Source organism: Phoenix dactylifera, chromosome 5, assembly GCF_051530095.1.
Source record: "Phoenix dactylifera cultivar Ajwa chromosome 5, Ajwa_hap1_PhDact_Kaust_v1.1, whole genome shotgun sequence".
Classification (NCBI taxonomy): Eukaryota; Viridiplantae; Streptophyta; class Magnoliopsida; order Arecales; family Arecaceae; genus Phoenix; species Phoenix dactylifera.
The window spans coordinates 9,692,359-9,713,041 of record NC_143194.1 but is presented as its reverse complement, the minus strand read 5'-3'; the positions used below and the strand labels follow the sequence as shown (position 1 = coordinate 9,713,041).

At 42.5% G+C, this 20,683-nt stretch overlaps 1 protein-coding gene across 1 annotated transcript; it reads left to right on the top strand.

The window, feature by feature from the left end:
• The first annotated feature begins 11,004 nt into the window (after positions 1 to 11,004).
• LOC103724138 (perakine reductase-like) lies at positions 11,005 to 17,070 on the top strand. The gene is made up of 7 exons (XM_008815305.4): positions 11,005 to 11,189; positions 12,156 to 12,323; positions 13,612 to 13,815; positions 13,902 to 14,074; positions 14,383 to 14,479; positions 14,579 to 14,732; positions 16,634 to 17,070. The coding sequence occupies exons 1-7, from the start codon at positions 11,130 to 11,132 to the stop codon at positions 16,837 to 16,839; spliced, it is 1,062 nt and encodes a 353-aa protein (XP_008813527.2). The 5' UTR covers positions 11,005 to 11,129; the 3' UTR covers positions 16,840 to 17,070.
• The last annotated feature ends 3,613 nt before the right edge of the window (positions 17,071 to 20,683 follow it).

Sequence of the window (20,683 nt, the reverse complement as noted above, 5' to 3'; positions counted from 1 at the left end):
AACGAAATCAAGTTTGGACTCTAATAAAAAGAACCCCTAATGTTTCAATTATAGACACCAAGTGGGTATATAGAAATAAACTAGATGAAGATGGAATAGTAATAAAAAACAAAGCTAGGCTAGTAGCCAAAGGATATAATCAGGAGGAAGGAATAGATTTTGATGAAACTTTTGCTCCTGTTGCTAGGTTAGAGGCTATTAGACTACTTTTGGCATATGCATGCTTCATGGATTTCAAACTCTATCAAATGGATGTAAAAAGTGTCTTTTTAAATGGTTATATAATGGAGGAAGTTTATGTAGGACAACCTCCAGATTTTGAGAACCACTTACATCCAGATTATATTTTTAAATTGCATAAAGCATTGTATGGACTTAAGCAAGCCCCTAGGGCATGGTATGAAAGATTAAGTAATTTCCTAATTGAAAATAAGTTTAAGAGAGGAAATGTAGACAAAACCCTCTTCATTAAAAGAAAAGGGAATGACTTATTGCTTGTGCAAATTTATGTGGATGATATAATTTTTGGTGCTACTAATGATAGTCTTTGTCAAGAGTTTGCCAAGCTTATGCAGGGAGAATTTGAAATGAGCATGATGGGTGAGCTCAACTTCTTCCTTGGGTTACAAATAAAACAATCAGAGGAAGGCATCTTCATCAGTCAGTCCAAATACATCAAGGAAATGTTGGAAAAGTTCAAGATGAAGGATGCAAAGGAAATCAGCACACCCATGGGCTCAAGTTGCAAGCTTGACAAAGATGAAAAAGGTAAAAGTATAGACTGCAAATTGTACAGAGGTATGATAGGTTCTTTACTTTACCTTACTGCTAGTAGACCAGACATATTATTCAGTGTTTGCATGTGTGCTAGATACCAAGCATGTCCTAAGGAATCACACTTGCAAGCTGTTAAAAGAATATTCAAATATCTAGTAGGGACATCTAATGTAGGCTTATGGTATTCTAAACAATCTGATATAAATTTAATTGCTTATTCCGATGCTGATTTTGCCGGGTGCAAACTCGACAGAAAAAGCACAAGTGGCACATGTCAATTCTTGGGTGCTAATTTGGTTTCTTGGTTTAGCAAGAAACAGAATTCAGTTGCCTTATCCACAACTGAGGCTGAGTACATTGCAGCTGGAAGCTGTTGTGCCCAAGTTCTTTGGATTAAGCAACAACTTGAAGACTTCGGTATCAAAATGGACAACATACCAATTAGATGTGATAATACAAGTGCAATTAATTTAATAAAAAATCCTGTCCAACACTCTAAATCAAAACACATCGAGATTAGGCATCACTTTATAAGGGATCATGTGCTGAAAAATGATGTGATGATTGAGTATGTATGTACTGAAAATCAATTGGCCGATATCTTTACAAAGCCCCTTAGTAAAGATAGGTTCAACTTTTTAAGGAATGCTTTGTGCTTGTATGATCCTAGTAAATAAATTGAACTTGTAATGCAATGCTTTGCTACTCAAACTAATAATCCACTTCAAGGTGACAAATAGCAAACCTAGTATCTAATAAGTGAAAACATGAATCTATCAAAGTTGGATGACGAATTGTTTGACTTTCCGGAGGATGGTTACCCTCCCTTGGACTCTTCATGGAGATATTTTCAGAGCCTATTTCATAGGCATTCGAAATATGGTCAAACATTCCTCATTTCAATATCGATAATTCAAAAAATCATTATCAAACTTTTATAGGATGTATTATTGAAGGAAAGGATCACCAGCAAACTCACTCTATAGTCACCAAAAGAAATCACACTGATTATTGTGGCTGAATAAAATAAATTGGGAAAAGATAGAAATCATTCTGAAATTTTTCAGTGCCGGAGACGTCTCTGGCAAATCACAGAGACGTCCCCCCAGCGAGACGTCTCGCATTAGTCGCGGAGACGTCTCGGGGACCGAATGAAAGTCTTTTAAATTAGGTCGAAACAGCTCGAGCCGACCCTAGATATCCTCCTTCGTCCCCAACGAAAACACAAACCCTAGCCTCCATTTTCTCTTCACCACAAACCAAACCAAAATCTCTCCCATTTCCCTAGATTTTCTATCCATGGAACCTAAGAAAGCTAGGCGAACGGGTGGGAGGCGTCCTAGAGTAGCGAACGACGACGAAGAACGGAGGGAAGAGCCCTCCGCGCCGTCTCCTCCGGTTGCTCCGCCAACCGTGACCCTTTCCTGTGCAAATCGCACAGTAACCACGGGTAGGTTCATAGATTTCTAGTTTCTAGCGAGTGAGGGGTTCTCTATTGGAGAGAGACTCCGTGCCCAAGGTTGGGAACATCTTTGTTCCCTAAATATTTCAACCTATCCCGGCCTAGTTAGAGAAATGTTTAGCAATATAGCCTTAGGGGACTCGGGGTACACTGGATATGTCCGAGGGACATTGATAGAAATCAATGAGGATATTCTATCTAGCTTATTACAAATCCCTAAATACGGTGAGGCTCCGACCTCACATCTCCAAAGGGAGATTGCCCTAAACCTACTTTTAGGAAGAGAGGACTGCGGCCCTCTTGACGTAGTTAACTCCCAAGACCTCAATGCCGAGATGAGATTGCTTTTGAGCATAGTTAACCGGGTCTTGTTCCCAAAAACCGGTCGCTTCGACTTCGTTTCGGAGCGAGATTTAGCTATCATGCACCATATCTTGCTAGGGATTCCCCTAAACCTACCTAGGCTCATGTTGAACTACATCTCCATATGTCATAGGTATTCCAGATTTAGCATACCATATGGGATGATTTTTACCCTACTGTTCAAACATTTTAAAGTTCCAATTCCAGAAAATGAGCCGGCAAAACCTTTAAGAAACACTGACTACTACAATGAGAGCACATTACATAGGATGGAGTTTCACAAGAAAAACGGGTCTTGGGTTAAGGCCCCTAAAAGAAAATCCCAAACCACAGAGCCTGAGATCCCACATCAGGAGCCTGACCACCTCTCACCTCCACATAGTCCCATGGCTTTTCCTGATGTACCTTCCAGCTCGGCTGGACCATCCACCTCTGTGCCTCCTCCTCCTCCAGTCAGTGGATCTTTCTCCCTATCAGATGAACAGATGCACACTCTAGCATCTGTGATATGCCAGCAGATGAGGGAAGAGATGAGATCGATAGTCTCTGCTGAGTTGGCCCCCATCCGTACCTCACATGAAGCTCTCCTACAAGAATTGAAGGAAATCAAAGCTCAGATAGAAGCTACAGCATCAGAATTGGTTCATGTGGGTACCAGCCAAACTTTAAGATCAATTGAGCTACAGGGTGAATTGAAGATCATATCAGATGGTCTTCAAGAGTTGACGAGCCCTGGAGGCAATGTGGGCACCGTGGTTGCCCAACTTAGAGGAAAAATTGAAAGGGCAAGTCTTGAGTTTGAAGCACTAGTGGCAGCCTTCCATCAATCTCAGCGGGATCAGTTTAGAACTCTACTGGATTCAATAAATGGATTTATAGAGGCAGTGGCTAGGGCTATTGAGCAACGTCGCCGGTGAAGGACATTTTGTAAACATCTAGGGTTCATCTTTTTGTAAACCCCGAGGCTTATTTGAAACTTCCTTTGTATTAGGAATCAATACTTGTAATGATTTCCTTTTTAACCTTGTAATGACTTCAAATGATTGCAATGATATATGAATGTCATACAATTCCTTTTCAAACTTTGTGTATGTAATTCTGTGATGTGCCATAAAAATCTCATAACATACCTTAAGTGTTCAAATTTGACACAACTTATCAACGCATATGAAACAGGGGGAGCACAACTTGTGATAACTACTTTTAAAAGGTCTGAAATGAATTCCAAAACAAAGGGGGAGTGAAATGAATGCTGAATTCATTAATAAAAATAACTTGGACAGAGGGAGCATAACTTGAATATCCTTGAGTGATTCATGGTAATATGCTGAATTCTACTAGAAATTGTGTTTTAGGTACCTAAGGAAAATTTGTCCCCTTCATTGTTGATGACAAAAAGGGGGAGTAGAATCAATATATGGAGTATATGGAGTAGAATCAATATATGGAGTATATGGAGTAGAACTAATATATAGAGTATATGGAGTAGAACCTAGAACAAATATATGGAATGCAAAATACAAAATTTAAACTCATACTTAAAAGTTGAATTAGATAAAATTGAAGAATATTGGCTTTAAGACAATTGCCCTTCTGAAAAAGAAAGGAGGAGTCAAAAAGTATTTAGCTTTCAATTGTCTTTAGCATCAATATTTTAGCAATTTACAATTTAACTTGATTCAAATTCAGTTGATATGCCAAAATTGCTCAAGAGCTACTAAGATCAATACTTATGCATAAGGATAGAACTGAAAGTTGACTATATTGAATTATGCACACTGTATCTAGCTCTAACCAAAACATAATACTTGTACATCTGAACAAATACTGTGTATATGTTTAAATTTTAAATTTTGCATATACTCAGTGTTTTGTCATCATCAAAAAGGGGGAGATTGTTGACCCCCTAATGGATTTTGATGAATACAAAACACTAGAGTATAATTTCCTGTGTATTAACAATTTATTTGAGGATTTCAGGTGTTTATCTAAAAATATTGGTAAGAAATGTCTAGGCATGTTCCCATATTTTTCAAGGATTTTTTGAAGAATTTTTAAGATGAAGAAAACAGATCAGGGACAGCCGAGACGTCTCCGGATTGTCCCAGAGACGTCTCTGGCACGAACAGGAAGAATTGGCACGTCTGGAGACGTCCCCGGCACCTGGCGAGGCATCTCGCAGGGTCGGAGCCGACTCCCGACTTTGCGGAGTCGACTCTCTCAGAGACGGCAGAAAGGCCGATTTCAAGGGATGCGCGCGAGTCGTCTCCAAAGGACGCGGAGTCGTCCCCACGCATAAAAAGCAAACTTCTCGAGACGTCCCCAGAAAGCGCGGAGTCGACTCTCTCAGGGAATTCCAGAGGACTTGTTTTTCGGTGATAAAGCTACGGAGTCGTCCCCGACGTCGCGGAGTCGTCCCCATGCAAAAAGCGCAAACATCCCGAGACGTCCCCGTAAAGTACCGAGCCGACTCTCTCAGAAAAACAGAAAAACAAGCATTCAAGCTGTTCTTCTTTGGAGACGTCCCCATAAAGCGCCGAGTCGACTCCAAACAACGTCAAAAGAAATTTTATACAGCCGAGACGTCTCGCGTTCAAGCAGAGACGTCTCCGGAGCGCCTGGAACGCGACTGACACACTCTTGCAGGTAAATTTGAATTTCAAACGGTCATATTTTTGTGTCTAACGGATCTATTGCTTTTTGGGCTATAAAAGGGAGCTTTTAAGTGCCTTCCAACAACTTCTCACCAACCAAACACAAGATCATTCAAGAGAGAAGAAAGAGAAAGAGGTTTAAGGGAGTTAGTGCTTTCAAGAGAAGAAATCAAGTGCTTTCAAGCTTTCCCATCTGATTTCGTGCTCAACTACTCACTCCCACTCGGCATTCAAAGCTCACATTCAAGCCAACGCGATCCACATCGGAAGAGCCACCATTACCCACGCTTCCAACGGCAAAAGGGTTCTTCCGGGTTTTGATATTTCTCATTGTTATATTTGCTTCATTAAGAGCTTTTAAATCTTTGTAAAACATTTTATTATTGTGCTTGTTCCAGTCAAGGGACTTGAAACAAGGGAAAGGCATCCCAAGCCTAGGTGAAATTGGGGGATTGTAGGGTTCGTTGTTAGCCCGGGGTAAAACAACGAGTTGGGTAGTGCACTCGCAAAACTATCGGACTGTAATTGCTGATTATAGTGGAAATTTCCAAAGGTGTTTGGAGAGTGGATGTAGGAGCAGTGGAAGCTCCGAACCACTATAAATCTTTGTGTGTTTGCGTTTGATTGTGGTTGCACCTTTAGCTTCACCTTTGCACATACACTTGTGTGTTTTGTTTTAATTAGGCAAAAAGTTTTAAAACACCCAATTCACCCCCCTCTTGGGTGACCATCTCTGGGCAACAGATAAGAAGCTCACCAGGCTCTACCCGTTTCTTCCAGGGGTCGTCCTGTACGTCCAAGGTTTCGATAGGCAGCATGCGGTCCGTTGCTTGGGTCGACGCCTCGGTCAGTAGCTCCTGCTGGCTTGACGCTTCGGTCGATTGCTTTGCTTTGTAGGTCGCCATGTAGCATCGCTTGGCCGCCATCTGATCTCCGCGGACCTCGCCTACTCCTTGGTTGGTAGGGAACCGCAGGAGCAGGTGGTAGGTTGAGACTATAGCTCGGAGGGCATTTAGCCCTGGTTGTCTGAGGATAGCATTGTAGGCCGAAGACAGGCGGACCACGAGAAAGTCCGTCCTCACAGTACTTTCTCGGGGGGCAAGACCAACCGTGACTAGAAGGCTAACCTCACCCTCAACCAGGATCGAGTCCCCGGTGAATCCGACCAACGGGGCATTTATTTTTCGAAGCTGGCTTTCCGCTAAACCCATTTTTTGTAGGCTTGGTAATACAAAATATTTGCTGAGCTTCCATTATCAACTAAGATCTGCTTTACATGAAACTTGTTTACAACCATGGATATGACCACAACGTCATCGTGAGGAGTCTCAACTCCTTCCAAGTCCTCCTCCGAGAACGAGATGGCTTCGGAGGTGCGTGGGCGCTTCAGGGGGGCCCTTTCCTCGGTTAATTCTTCAGCCGAGCCTCCTCCTCCAATGATATTGATGGTTCCGACGATGGGCCTGTTGTCATTTGGATTTTCGGGCGGCACAGCATTTTCCATCGACCTCCTTTCCTCACGTCGGTTCCTTACAAACCGATTGAGTACCTCGCGGCGAATAAGCGCCTCGATCTCGTCTCGAAGCTGGAAATAGTCCTCCGTGTCATGGCCGTGGTCCCGATGGAAGCGGCAATATTTCCTGAGATTGCGCGGGACTCCTATATCCCGCATTGGAGGCGGAGGTCGGAAAAAGTCCCGACCCTTAATCTCCATTAGGATCTCGGTCCGAGGTGCGTTGATGGGTGTGTAGTTCTCGTACCTCCCTAAGTGCATTCGGGGCCGCGGCGGGGACCTCGGTCGGGGCGGGGACCTTGGTCGAAGCTGTCCCCGCTATCGGGGCGGACTTCTCAGTCGAGGGAGATTCTTCTCCTGGCGGGGGGATCGGCTCCTCTGGCGGCCGCGCTCCTCGCGGCGCTTCCTTTGCTTCTTTGAAGCTTGCTCGGTGGCACCCCGCCTGGAGGCGATTGCCTCCTCGGCCTTTGCATACTTCCGAGCCCGGGCCAACATTTCGGTGAAGTCGGCCGGGAAGCTCTTTTCGATTGAGAAAAGGAATCTGTAGGAGTGAGCCCCAGTCTTTAACGCCGACATGGCTATCGACTGGTCAAGCTCGTGTACGTCCCATGTTGCGTCGGTGAAGCGGTCGAGGTACTCCCTAAGAGATTCCCTCTCCTTCTGCTTGACGTCCAGGAGGGAGTCCGATGTTCGCCGCTGGCGCCGGCTGGCAGCAAAATTGGTGGCGAACTGCCTGCCGAGCTGCTCGAAAGAGGATACCGTGCTCGGCTTTAGTCCGAAAAACCAAAGCCGAGCTGTCCCTCGGAGAGTCGCTGGGAAGGCCTTGCAGAGTACGGCCTCCGAGGACCCTTGCAGTGCCATGAGAGCTCGGTAACTCTCCAAATGGTCGAGGGGGTCGGCAGTTCCGTTGTAGGCCTCCACTTGGGACATCTTGAACCTCGGTGGGACCGGCTCGTCCTCGATCTGGCGGAAAAAGGGGGACTTGGTGGTGAATTCAAAGTCCCCTTCGCGCCTTGCCTTCCTGCTGTGAAGCGCCTCAATTTGGCGCTCAAGGTTCTCGACTTTCCTGTCGAGCTCCCCAGCCTGGGGGATTGCCACGGTAGTCTGTTCTGGCTCGTGGCAGTCCGGGGCTGACTCGGCCTCCGAAAGTTGCGGCCTTCGGTCTATGCTTCTCCCTGGCAACTTCCTCCGGGGAGACGCTCGGGCCGAGTTTTGGCGATAGCACTGCTCTTCATTATTGGCCCTTGAGGAGCCACGGAGATTTTGGCTCTGGGGCACTGGTCCGTTTGGAGGGAGTGCTGGTTGAACCTGGGCCTGCGGGGGCGGCATAGGTAGGGCTCCCTCACGCTGCAAGCCTTGGACGGCTGCGGCCAAGGCCTGGACCTGCTGCACCAGGATGTTGAACTGTTCCGGCTGAACTTGAGCTGGATCAGCTGGAGACGGTGAGTTCTGGACTGAGTGTCCAAGACTTGGTGGAAGACGCCGGGAAGCGTTGGAGGCTCCCTTACTTCTCAACTTCATGGCCGCGACTCGGGCCCTTCCTCTAGCGCCAACTGTTCTTGGAATTCGGACCTGGGGGCGACCACTGGGCCAAGAAGGTGGGGCTCCGGCGAGAATTGGCGGGCTTCGGGTGGCGGCGGTCCGTCGGCGGGCGGCATCCTCCGGGGGACCTGCAAGAAACTGGTGGCTGGGATTTCCGGCGCCGGCTCTCCTATGTTTAAGTCAGAGGAGAAATGTGAAGAAGCAATATGTCCAGGGTTTCAGTGTCCAGCCCCCATTTATGGTAGAGGGGTTCCTCTTTTATAGTGGGGTGCCGGGTTACCTGTGATGCGACGGTATCAGGCTGCCGTATGGCTGGGCACGTCGCATGAATTAGCACATGATCATGTGAATTAATGCTTTGCCGTAGAGGATGAGGCCGGGGTCAGAGAGTTGTCGTGGCTGACTAAACGCGGCCGAGCTGACTTACCGTGGAGAATTGGAGATCCGCAGACAATGGGAGCCATGCATATTAATTGTTGAGTAAGCTGGAGGTCTGCAGAGACCATGCGCATTAATTGTTGAGTAAGCTGGAGGTCTGCAGAGACCATGCGCATTAATTGTTGCGTAAGCCGCTCAAGGCATGGTTCCGAACTGGGCCGTAGGAGGATGTGACAGTAGCGGGCAGTTGTTGAGGTCTGACTTCTAGGGATCGGATGCCTTCTGAGATCGGGCGCTTTCTAGGTCGGGCGTTCCGAGGTTGAGGGTCCAGGGTTGGGCGCCTGGTAGGGCGTCAGGTGGTCTGAGGTCGGGCGCTAGGCTGGTCGTCCGAGGTCGGATGTCCGAGCTCGGGCGACCAGGTCGGTCGCCCGAGGTCCGTCGTTCGGATTAGGGCACTTCCGATCACGTGCTAGCGACGCGCCCACGTACTTGAGGGGATTTGTATTTTCCCCAACAATATTGTATATGTTTTTTCCTCTGAAATGAAAATCTATGAATTAAATGGGTCATGTCATGCATTCTTTGTATGGTACATACCCAGCACCTTCATGAATCCTGTTTTGTTTTTTTGTAAGGTTACAATGGCATCTGGTCAACTAATACAGTAGTACGACGCTGTGGATAAGGCTGGTTACTGTGATTCAAGTCACCTAACCGCCAAGGCAAGGTCTCTCTCCCACGACGCGTGATCTAAACCACCAGCCGTGCCAGGTCCAACCCGCACGTCAACAAGCGCCTCGGGCTTTAGTTGGGAAAAAAAAAAAGAAAAAAAAAGGGAAAAACAAAAATTCTTGCATGCACCTGGTCCACAAAAAATTGATATTCTACATCGAACATGCACCGCACTAATCGCCTCGTTTCTTTTCTATGGATCTTGTTCATCATATGCTCGCTCGTCTCAGAAAGGAGAGGAGATGGTTGGTGTGACTGCCAAGTCGGTGCATTAGGTATAGGGTATACAATTTGTCCACGATGCTGTTCTAATGCATGATCTCTTTACCTTATCTTCTTATATCTCATCTTTATTGTAATTGAGGATGTGGTTGTATCCTTCACGTGAAAGAAGAACCTACCGTTGGATCATCTGCTACTCATTTTGAGATATGTGTAGATAGATGAATGATAGAGTTTGGAGCACTTTGAGATCTTTGCAGTAGTTGATTCTTCTTTTGCTTAAAGGATGCAACTGTGATACTTCCCCCGCCCCCAAGTGAATTATCCCTAGATTTTCTTTAAAAAATATTTAGAACCAAGCATGGGTATTAATTTTATACATATATAAATATTTAGAACCAAGCATTGGAATCAATATTTAGAATTGTAAATTATAAAGTTCACGCTATATTGCTATATTTTAGACAAGAGACTTCAAATAAAATTTCTAGTTTTCAAGTATTTTAAATATATTAGATCGTGACCAATGACTTTGATTTTCTTTTTATTTAAATTATTTTTATTTTTTTTCGACTAGGAGGTATTTGAAGCCCGATACTGAGAAGCATATCCTAGTCTAGCCTAACTTACAATTCAAGATTCAAAATCTAAAAAAAAACCTGTAGTTGCTACATAAGGGGCAACTCTCATTGGATAGCGGATATACTCTCAAAAGTAGTTAAGTTCTAATTTATATTTAATTTTTATAATTATATCATCGTAAAATTTTAGACTTGGTAATAGCTTGGTCGAGTCATTTGAGTGCGCTTACAAAGCACCAATGGGAAGTCGGATCGAGCCAAGCTTTTTGGTTCCAAACATCGGTCTGGATGGGCATTGGATTGTAGATCTATAACTAACCTAAACTAACAATAAGTAGAACTATAGAAGGCTAAACAAATGTATCGAGTTGGACCAACTACAAACATCTTCTATGACCCACTTGCCACACTGAAGTGACTGAACCCATCAAAATTGGGTCATAAAGTTTAGCCTCCAATATTTTAATCCCTTTGTCCATGCTACGTTGAGCTGATTGAGGACAGTCCATCACTCAAATCATGTTTTTTATAATATAATTCCGTTGGACTTCCAAACGCTGAAATCACTAAGAAGAAAACCTTTTGACAGGTTGCCCTTTAAACTTCATAAAAAAAAAAAAGACAAGTTGCCCTTTAAAATCTAGAGCCAGTTCTCATAAAAGAGTGGTTGCCGGCTGCCACCATCCTAACCTCTCATCACCAGACCTTCAAACCCAAAGCCCACACCAAACCCTTCTTCACGTGATCACAACTCAACTACTCACCTAAACATTCCATGGGGCCAGGAGCGGAGCATCATTGCTTATATAAGAAACAGATGGTGCGCCCAGAGAACTCACAGCTTGTTTCTGGTGTGTTCTGTGCGTCGGTAGCAGCTTGACAATATCATCTCCAAGTGTGGGAGTATGGAGGGCAAGGAAGAGTTCCAAGTTCCGAGGATCAAGATGGGAAGACAAGGATTTGAGGTAAGACCCCATCGCCATGGTTGAGAGCTTAGCATCATTCCTCTTAGCTAAGTTAGTGGAGCAGCATTGCCTTGTGTTTGAGTTCTAGTTTTTCAATTAACATGTTTCTCTGCAAAAGATGTGCCTTTTCATTTCCTTTCTTTTGTTTTGCTCTTTTGAGAAAGCAAACAATTCCATTCAGGCTATGTATAAAATCCACACAATAAGTGTGATCTTTTTGAGAAGAAACAATGAAATGTATGATAATGCCTCAAAAGCTTTTGCTCAAAAAAGGATAATGCCTTGAAAACTAACCCATGAGGAACGTATAGTAATGCCTCACAAACTCATCCTTGTCTTTCTTGTGTTTTTGTCCTTTTAATGGACTTGTTTAATATATTAGTTACTTCATTCATGTCACTTAACAGCAGCTATGTTCAGTATGTTTCTGAATTCTTCTTTCGGTAGTATAGAATGATTGTTTTTTGCCAAATGACTGTTAGCATTCTTCTTGCAAAATCAAACTACTAATGCGTAACTTATTTTCAATTTAAGTATAAAATATCCTTTATCTTTTTTACTTTATTCTTTAACTGATGTTTGGTTATTGTCACCTGCCTCAAGTTAGTTTTTATGGAATCTTTTTGCAATTATCAGCAAACATGAATTGCTTGAGAAAATGCTCCACATAATATTATAGATATTCGCAAACTAGTCCTAGCAATCAGAAACTGGTAGTACCCTAATTACTTAACTGACTATGATATCAGAATGTAAACATACTCCTATATATACATATTGAGGAAAAGGAGTCAATATAGCCTAATAGTTGGGATCCTTATTAATTTTAATCTTCATCTTTGTTTGTGTGGTATATACGTATATTGAGGAAAAGGAGCCAATATAGCCTAATAGTTATGTCCGTATTAATTTCAAGCTTCAATGGATATCTGTTACGCTAATTCTTAAGCTTCATCTTTGTAACAGATTTCCAAGATGGGTTTTGGGTGCTCTGGACTCTCTGGGATATTCAACCATCCCCTTCCCCATGAAGAAGGTGTCTCCCTCATCATCGATGCCTTCAATAAGGGGGTGACATTCTTCGACACTGCTGATGCTTATGCCGATGGAGACAACGAAATCCTTATCGGGAAGGTCTGTGTTTTTCTCTTGGGACTCAAAAGTTTTGGTTCACTACACTGATTAGTGTGAAGTTCTATAATCCACAAACAGTAGTATTCTGCATGATATGACCTTCGTTAGTTCTTAAATCCATTGATGAAGAGTTAAGACATCTTAAGAGTGCTCTTTGCCAATGAAACCTAAGAACTAAATCTGTTACTTCAATGTGAGCCATTTTGGCTACTCATATGACCTTTCTGATTGAGAAGCTAGCTGTTTTGAGATATTGGTAACAAACCGGTAGATGTCAGTATTTGTGAACTAGTGTTAGTAGGAGTAATAACCAGCAACTAGCAAATAAAGTTTGTCCTCAAGGCAAGAGAGGTTGGCTATCATTTTTTATTTTTATTTTTGGAGAGAAGAATATTCTATGGTTTAATTCAAGGAAAAAGATAACTCTTAATTTCTTAACGAGAAGGGATTTGAGAATGTATTTACCGGATACTTGCTCAACTGCTATCAGAAAAAAACAAGAGAATAATCATATATACGAAATATGTAGGACTTTACATGCCTTAAGCAAAGCTCTTTTTCCATAATCTCATGAATGCTGGCTTTTTATTTATTTTCAAATAATTGAAGCGTTTGGTAATTCATTTAAGATGATGGATACTCTTTCTGTAACAACCCAGAATCTCACCCAAAATGGCTAGTTAGAAGGTATTATTTGGGTTCCTTGATCCTGTATAAGTACCCGAGATCTACCCAGCGAATAACCGATGTAGGACTAAACACACGCCTGCACGGATCCTCACATACTCCCTCCGTTCAAGTCCTGACGTCCTCGTCAGGCTAAGGGTTCAAATCTATTCAAATCTAATCACAAACACTACGATTGGCCCGTGGTCAGCCTCAATGAATCTGTGCTGCAGTGTCCCCTAGTCCACATAGGTTATGGGCTAGTGTAGCTCATTATTCTGTTTTCTATTTTTTTTTCAGATCCAGAGGCTTGATCGTACAGGATTGGGGGAGTGCGTTAAATTTTTCGATGATTCCTCCAGTTATTGGCTTTTTAGTTAAATTAGCTTGAACATTTGAATTATGCTGGCATATGATATTTTGAAATTTTGTAAGACTGCTTTTGACCAACTTAAATAATTATGTCATCTTTAAGCATCTGTATTTGCTTCGATATGATCAGCTGCCTTACACGCCTGTGCGGCATGCCGTGCGGGCGTGCGGCATCTGCCGCGCCTCGGGCTTCGGGCGTGACACTTTCACTGTCATAGTTCACTTCAGCTAGTACCTTCTTAACTTTTAGGCTTTGAAGCACCTACCTCGAGAAAAAGTTGAGATAGCAAGCAAGTTTGGCATCGCTGGTTTTGAAAATGGGCGGCTGCTGATCAAAGGTGCACCTGAGTATGTACGCAAATGTTGTGAAGGAAGTCTCCAACGCCTTGGTGTTGACTACATTGATTTGTACTTCCCACACCGCATAGACACTACGGTTCCTATAGAAGAAACTGTAAGTACCGAATGCAATTGACAGAGCTTTCTGAGATTCATCTTAGTTTATGACTGATTTGATTAAGAACTTCTTTTATGAGATAGATGGGTGAACTAAAGAAGTTAGTCGAGGAAGGAAAGATCAAGTACATTGGTTTGTGCGAGGCGAGTCCGGACACCATAAGGCGTGCTCATGCTGTTCATCCCATCACTGCAGTGCAAATGGAGTGGTCTTTGTGGACTCGTGATATCGAGGATGAAATAATCCCCCTTTGCAAGTTTGTTCAACTGAACTCTTCTATGCTGCCATTCATGAACTAGTGCTCCTCTCCCTACCTGTCTCCTTCTCTCTCTCTAGAAGGATAGGCAAACAGATCCAAGATAACTGATAATAATGATAGCTAATTCTTGCTTTTACACAACTATATAGTTGAAAAAAAACAGTCACATATTCTATATATTACTGGTGAAAGAAGTTAGCTGAAAATAAAGTACCCTTTATATACGTCCCTAAGAATTTCCCTAACCATTAATACATTTGTTTTGAGACAAACCATGTCTGTATTGTAATGCTGTGTTCATGCAGAGAACTGGGTATTGGAGTAATTGCGTACAGCCCTCTTGGTCATGGTTTTTTTGCTGGAAGAGCAAATACGGAAGGATTGCCCGAAGGAAGTATACTGGTACAGACATGGCTAACAGAACTCTGTTAAATGATGCAATATTCTTTCATACTAAAAGGTACTGTTTTATTCACTATGTACTAATTTGATTGTGAATAGGCCCTCAATCCAAGATTTAATGGTGAGAATGTAGACAAGAACAAGATCATATACATGCGCGTTGCAAAACTGGCTGCCAAGTATGGGTGCACTCCTCCTCAACTAGCCCTGGCTTGGCTCCTCCATCAGGGAGAAGATGTGGTACCTATCCCAGGTAACTGTTTTTTATCCTTCATGAGAGGCTGGGGATTTTATATTTGCAGCAAGTTTGCATGCAAATGACTCAAATATGGCAATTAATGAAAAGAAAATCAGCTAGCACTTGTAACCTATTCTTGAGCTTACATCATGGCTGCAAAAAATAAATTAATCTTGTAAGTCTGATCAATTCAAGGTCTTTACTTGTTTGCCGAAGAATGAAGGAAAAATAAATGAATTCCAGTCAAAAAGAATCTTGTAAGAGAAAAAAGGAAATTTAGAAGATTTTGTGTTGAGTTGAATACATAAATATCTTCTCAAAAGCAGAATAGATAATCGTTGTAGTGATTCACTGTTGAAGCTTCTAATTAACATTATGAAGATAAGGTTTTTGATTGTCAAATGTTGGTATGAGTTTCAGCATAGATTGATGAACAATGAAATAAAGGAAGAGCAAAAAATGTGGGCCATAATCAAAGATACAAGCACTCTGTTAGCTTTTATAGCTTCCAAGACTGGAAGAGAAACAATTAATAATAATTCTCATAATGCATATCAGAAACATGACTAAACGTAGATAAAATAGAAAATTATAAAGATTTCTATATTAGATTCTGTTGTCTTATGATGCACAATAGAATCACTAACAACTGTTCTCTTAACTCTAAGCACATTTTTTTCCTTGACACCCACCAAACTGACGATTCAAATATATTTAGGACAGGTGCTACTTTCAATCAGATAATTCAATAGCAGTACATAGTGTTTTCTAATGATCACCATATTCACTACTTGGAGAAACTAGTTAGGTTCTGTATGGTTAGAAGAAAATGAATGTGGATAAATTATGAGAATTGTGCATAATCAGCATGATGCAAGGGCTGCTTACCAGATGAAATCCCAACAATCATCTTCAGAAGAAATCATTTCTATCCTCTTGAGTTGGCATAAGTGACCAGACCATGACAAGATTTCTTAAGCCTTGTAACCACAGATTGTTTTCAAAATTGAACACTCCATTCAACTTAGAAGTGGTGTCATCAAAAGAATAGGAAGAGGTGGGCAGAGACACAGAATTCACCTTTACTGAAGATTTAAGTAGAAAGAGAGCGAAAAGCAAGCGACAGCACCCAATTTGATAATGGATCACATTTGAAGTCCATCTTTCCTGGTTAAAACACTTCAGAGATCTAAACATAACATTGTTAAGTCAACCAAAAACCAAGACAACTTCCATTATTTTTTAGGCCCTGATCAATGCTCAATATCATTTCTTTTAATACCAGTCTTTTGGAACATTGCTTAGATTCATAATGGATGCTATAGGGTACATTTATTAGACAGACAAACAAGAGAATGCCTTTTTAAAATATTGGAGAAGAGTTAAAAAAATAGAAAGCAGCAAATCTGTTAAACCCAACCATTATAATACCGTTCTACCATTCTATTATTACTTTGATTGATCCCACTGTACAAACATTTTCTTTTTTTTTCTTCATCTTTTTAATGAGACACCTTGTAAACTTTGTTAGGAGTGCAGCAACTGTAAGTATTCACATCTGATCTAGTTTAAAAGACCGTCATAACAGGGAGTAAAAATACACAGTTTTCCTACTCCTGTTTGATGGACGAGTTTGATCATTGAATACATTGTCAATGGTTTATTTAATTCTTGATTGGATATCCAGATATATTACCTTCAATGAGACTACGGGGAAAAACTCTTTGTAATTGTATTTGCTAACATGCAATTGCATTCAAAGAGATAAACATTAAAGAAGGACAACTTCTATATAACGTTTTCTTAATGTCTAAATATATAATAGGTTCCTTAGAAAACAATGTCATAAATTAGCTCTCGTGCTGCTAACTGTATGATTGCCTAATTTTTGGGGTGCTTATTTGATTTTGTATTAGGTACAACAAAAGTCAAGCATCTAGATGCCAATATTGGGTCTTTGAAAGTGAAGTTATCTGACAAAGACCTGAAAGAAGTTTCAGCGGCAGTGCCAATCAAGGAGGTTGGTGGTGAGAGGGATATTGATCTCTTCACTAGTTGCTCATGGAAGTTCGCTAATACACCACTGCCTAGCAACCAAACCCCCAAAGCAGTAGCTGGCTAGAACTTGCTGAAGATAGAGTTGGCTTTGTTCGTCAATCCTGTCTTCCATGTCTCCCTGTCACTGGGAAAGCTAAATAAACTTCTATTATGCTTGTTATGTTGTTTAGTTTTGGGTATCAGTATATGTGATCAATGCGTATGGTTTCTTTCAATGAGTTGTATATGCTCGTCCTGGATGAGCAGTCCCAGCCAACTTCTGAAGTATTTAATAAATTATGATGTTGATCATCAATATCTCTATCAGTACGATGATCTTTGAGGGGTGTTACACAGTTATCATGCATTAATGACTGAAATTGATGGATCGCCAATAAGTGCCAAACTCTAGTCTTTTGAAATCGTTGTTTTCCTCTCTTGTAGTTTATAGTGAAATAAGAACAGATTGTGCTAATTTTGAGAAATCCTCCTCTTTGCCCTTGTTGGGGAACTATAACTTCAGCTCTGTACTAACTGTTGTTTTCTATTTAACTATAGATATAACTTCTTATCCATTACTCAACAAATCAAATTCCTTCAGAGACAAGCAAACCAGAGAGAGCGGGTACGTGTGGGATTAAAAGAATATGTAGCACACTAGAATAGTATAGAAAGGAAGATGAAGAATTGTGAGATAAGGGGCTGAAGTCGGCAGCCCCAGCCGACTTCAGCCCCGATCCTAATATGGGAGGAACAAGACAGAGGATCGCGATGGCGATCCTCTCCAGCTCCTCCGGGAACAAATGGGAAAAGGAGCCGCGGGCATCCCGCGGCACCCCCCTTCGGTCAAACCGCGGCCACTCACGGCCGCGGATCACGCTCGACCGCTGCGATTTTCACGGCGGAGAGCCGTTACGAGGGGATGATAAAACCCCCTCTTTTCCTTTCCAGATCACCACCGAGCTCCTCTCCTCCCTCTCCTCTCCCTCTCCTTTCTCTGTTCTTGCCTCCCGAGTGACCGGCGTGCTCTTCCGGCCGAGCACCGTCCGAATCCCCTCGCGGCCTTTCCCTGTTTCTGGATCCACTTCCCCTTTGGAAAGTGCCGCCACCGCCGCCGCTTGACACCGGATCGACCCTCCCTTGGCCGAGATCCACCGCCTCCATCGACCGCCGGTAAGCCCCTTCTTTTTCTCTTTGTTCCGCTGCTAAACGTCCTCGAGTTCTTCCCTTTGTTTTGGCCCCAAACCGAGACCATGCTCGGTTGTCTTCATGCCCGTCGCCGCAACGACCACCGGCTGCCGCTGTGGTCAGCTGGCCGTCGATCGGGCGACGGCCCCCGGCCACCTAGGCCGGCCACCCAGGCCGACCACCCCGCCGATCCCCCCTTCCTCTCTCGGTTTCCATCTCCCCTATGCATGGGGAGTTTGGGGAAGATGAAGGCCCATCGTGGGCCGAACTGAGCCAACTTAGGCCCGGTTCACTGTGGGCCCATACCCGAATTCAAAATATAAAATTCGAACCCAAAATCCAGTTCAGACCCGAAACTCGGAACCCCAAACCCGAAATCCGAACCCATTTGGCCAATAAATGGAATTTTGCAGTTAAGCCCTTGACAGTATGTTATTTTATAGAAGGATCTTCTGTAATTTATGTTTGATCCCTAAAAGAAAGATTCATTTCATAAAGGTCCTTAACTATATTTGTTTGGTCCTTTTACTCAAGCTTTATTAAGAAATAGTACTATATAATTAGGTATTGGCCCCTAAAATGAATTTTTATTGTATAAATAAACCAATTAGAGGCCAACCTTGGGGGCCCTATTGGGCCGTGTCCAGTAGTATTATTTTTGGATTTTGCTTAGCTCTGAAATTTACAGAAAAATTAATTAAATATTAACAGGTGAACCTGATCCGCCTACCTGAAGTAGGAATTAAGCGAGAAGAGGTAAGTAAGTTAATACTTCAAGTGTGATTTGCAAATTATTTGATAAATTGATTAAATTTTGACATATATTTTGTATTCAGTAAAATGGGTAAGGCATGTTAAATTTTATTTGAAAACTATGTTATGCTTTGAAATCCGTAAAATATAGTTGGACAATTTATGAAATCTATTTTTGGATATATGCATTCTCAGCATGGCTATGACCTGTTCTGTTTTGTTCTGGCCCTGCCAATGGGGATTATACGTTGGATCTGTCGACTTGTAATCTGTGAGGAGCCGATTTTGACACCATACCATCGATGATTAGAATAGTGGTATTTGGACACCGTATCACCGGTGATTAGAATAGTGGTATTTGGACACTGTACCACCGGTGCTGAAAATAGTGGTGTTTGGCACTTTGTGCAACCCATGCCACTGGGTTTCGTGGTCGTAGCCTACATATGCTGGGATTTCTGTATCAGAGTTTTTGTGAAAATGATGATAAATTTTGAAAAGAGAAAAATGATGTTATTTGTGATTTATTCCCAATCATTATTTTGTATTTCGATCTTTGATCCCACTCTGGGGTATTTTGTTGCTTACTGGACTAGTGTAGCTTATTATTTTATTTTCTCTGTTTTTCAGATCCAGAGGCTTGATCGCATGGGATTGGGGAGTGCATTAGATTTTTCGATAATTTCTTTAGTTATTGGCATTTTAGATAGATTAGTTTGGACATTTGAATTATGTTAGCAAATATTATTTTGGAATTTTGTAAGACTGCTTTTGAATGATTTATTTATGTCAATTTCAAGCATCTGTGATTAACCCTTAAATAAGTTTTGAACATCTGTATTTGCTCCGATATATTCCGATGCCTTGCACACCTGTGCGGCCCGCCGTGCGGGCGTGCGGTGTCTGTCGCGCTTCAGGCTTGGGGCGTGACAGATTTGGTGGTATCAGAGCTCAGGTTAAAATCACTAGGGACCATAAGTGAAACAATCATATTTGAGCCTGAATTTTAGGATTCCTACAATTCATCGGAAAGGTTGAGAGATGGGTAGGAACTAGATAAGAGGATAATGTTCATTTGTTTTGTTAACTATCATGTATTATTCTGTTTGGATAAATGTATAATATTTATATATTTTCACTGAATTAGAATGCCGCCTCGCCGTGTCTGTAGCTTGAATCAGATGGTTGGGGGCTCTCGGAAAAAAGTCCCTACTAGCCAAGCAGGCGAGGCATCGCATAGCTCAGGGCCCCAGGGCCAATCAACTCTAGAAACTGCCGCTGGAAATCAAACTTGGGTGCTCGAACTGATTGAGGAGGTCGTTGGGTTAGTACGCCAACAGAGGCAACAACCTCATCAACCCATCTAGTAAGATGTTGCTCCTCCTGAGCAAAGAAGGAGTATAGCAGAATTCAAAAGAATGGCTCCTTCGGCTTTTAAAGGCACCACTAGTCCTCAAGAGGCCGAAGCCTGGATAGATGAAATGGAGAAAGCCTTCAGGGCAATGGAGTGCACCAATGAAGAGAAGGTTAGATTTTCCACCTATATGCTTCATGACCGAGCTCATCATTGGTGGATGTTTGTGGAGCGCACATTGGCACCCGAGCAGGAGGCACTTACCTGGCAGAGATTCCGCACAGCATTCTACTCCAAGTATTTTCCCTCCAGTCGCCTGAGGGAGCTAGAGAGGGAATTTCTCAATCTGAATCAAAGAACTATGACTATGGATGAGTATGAGGCAGAGTTTGACAGGCTATCTCGGTTTGCTCCCACCCTCGTCATGGATGCAGAGTCCCGGATGAGGAGATTTGGCTTCATCGGGGTTTGGCCATAGTACACTCAACAAACTATGATGATTTGGTAGACAGGGCCAAAAATCTGGACTGGAAAGAAACACAAGATACAAAAGATAGAATACAAAAGAAGAGGAGCAGAGATGATGATACTCATAGTAGACAGAATTCCTGCAGGACTGCAAAATCTCATAACC

Excerpts from the sequence above, each read along its gene's own strand:
- LOC103724138 (XM_008815305.4), top strand. The coding sequence starts at position 11,130 with ATGGAGGGCAAGGAAGAGTTCCAAGTTCCGAGGATCAAGATGGGAAGA. Across the intron at positions 13,816-13,901 it reads CGGTTCCTATAGAAGAAACT|ATGGGTGAACTAAAGAAGTT; the intron begins GTAAGTACCGAA and ends TTTATGAGATAG. Across the intron at positions 14,480-14,578 it reads TGCCCGAAGGAAGTATACTG|GCCCTCAATCCAAGATTTAA; the intron begins GTACAGACATGG and ends GATTGTGAATAG.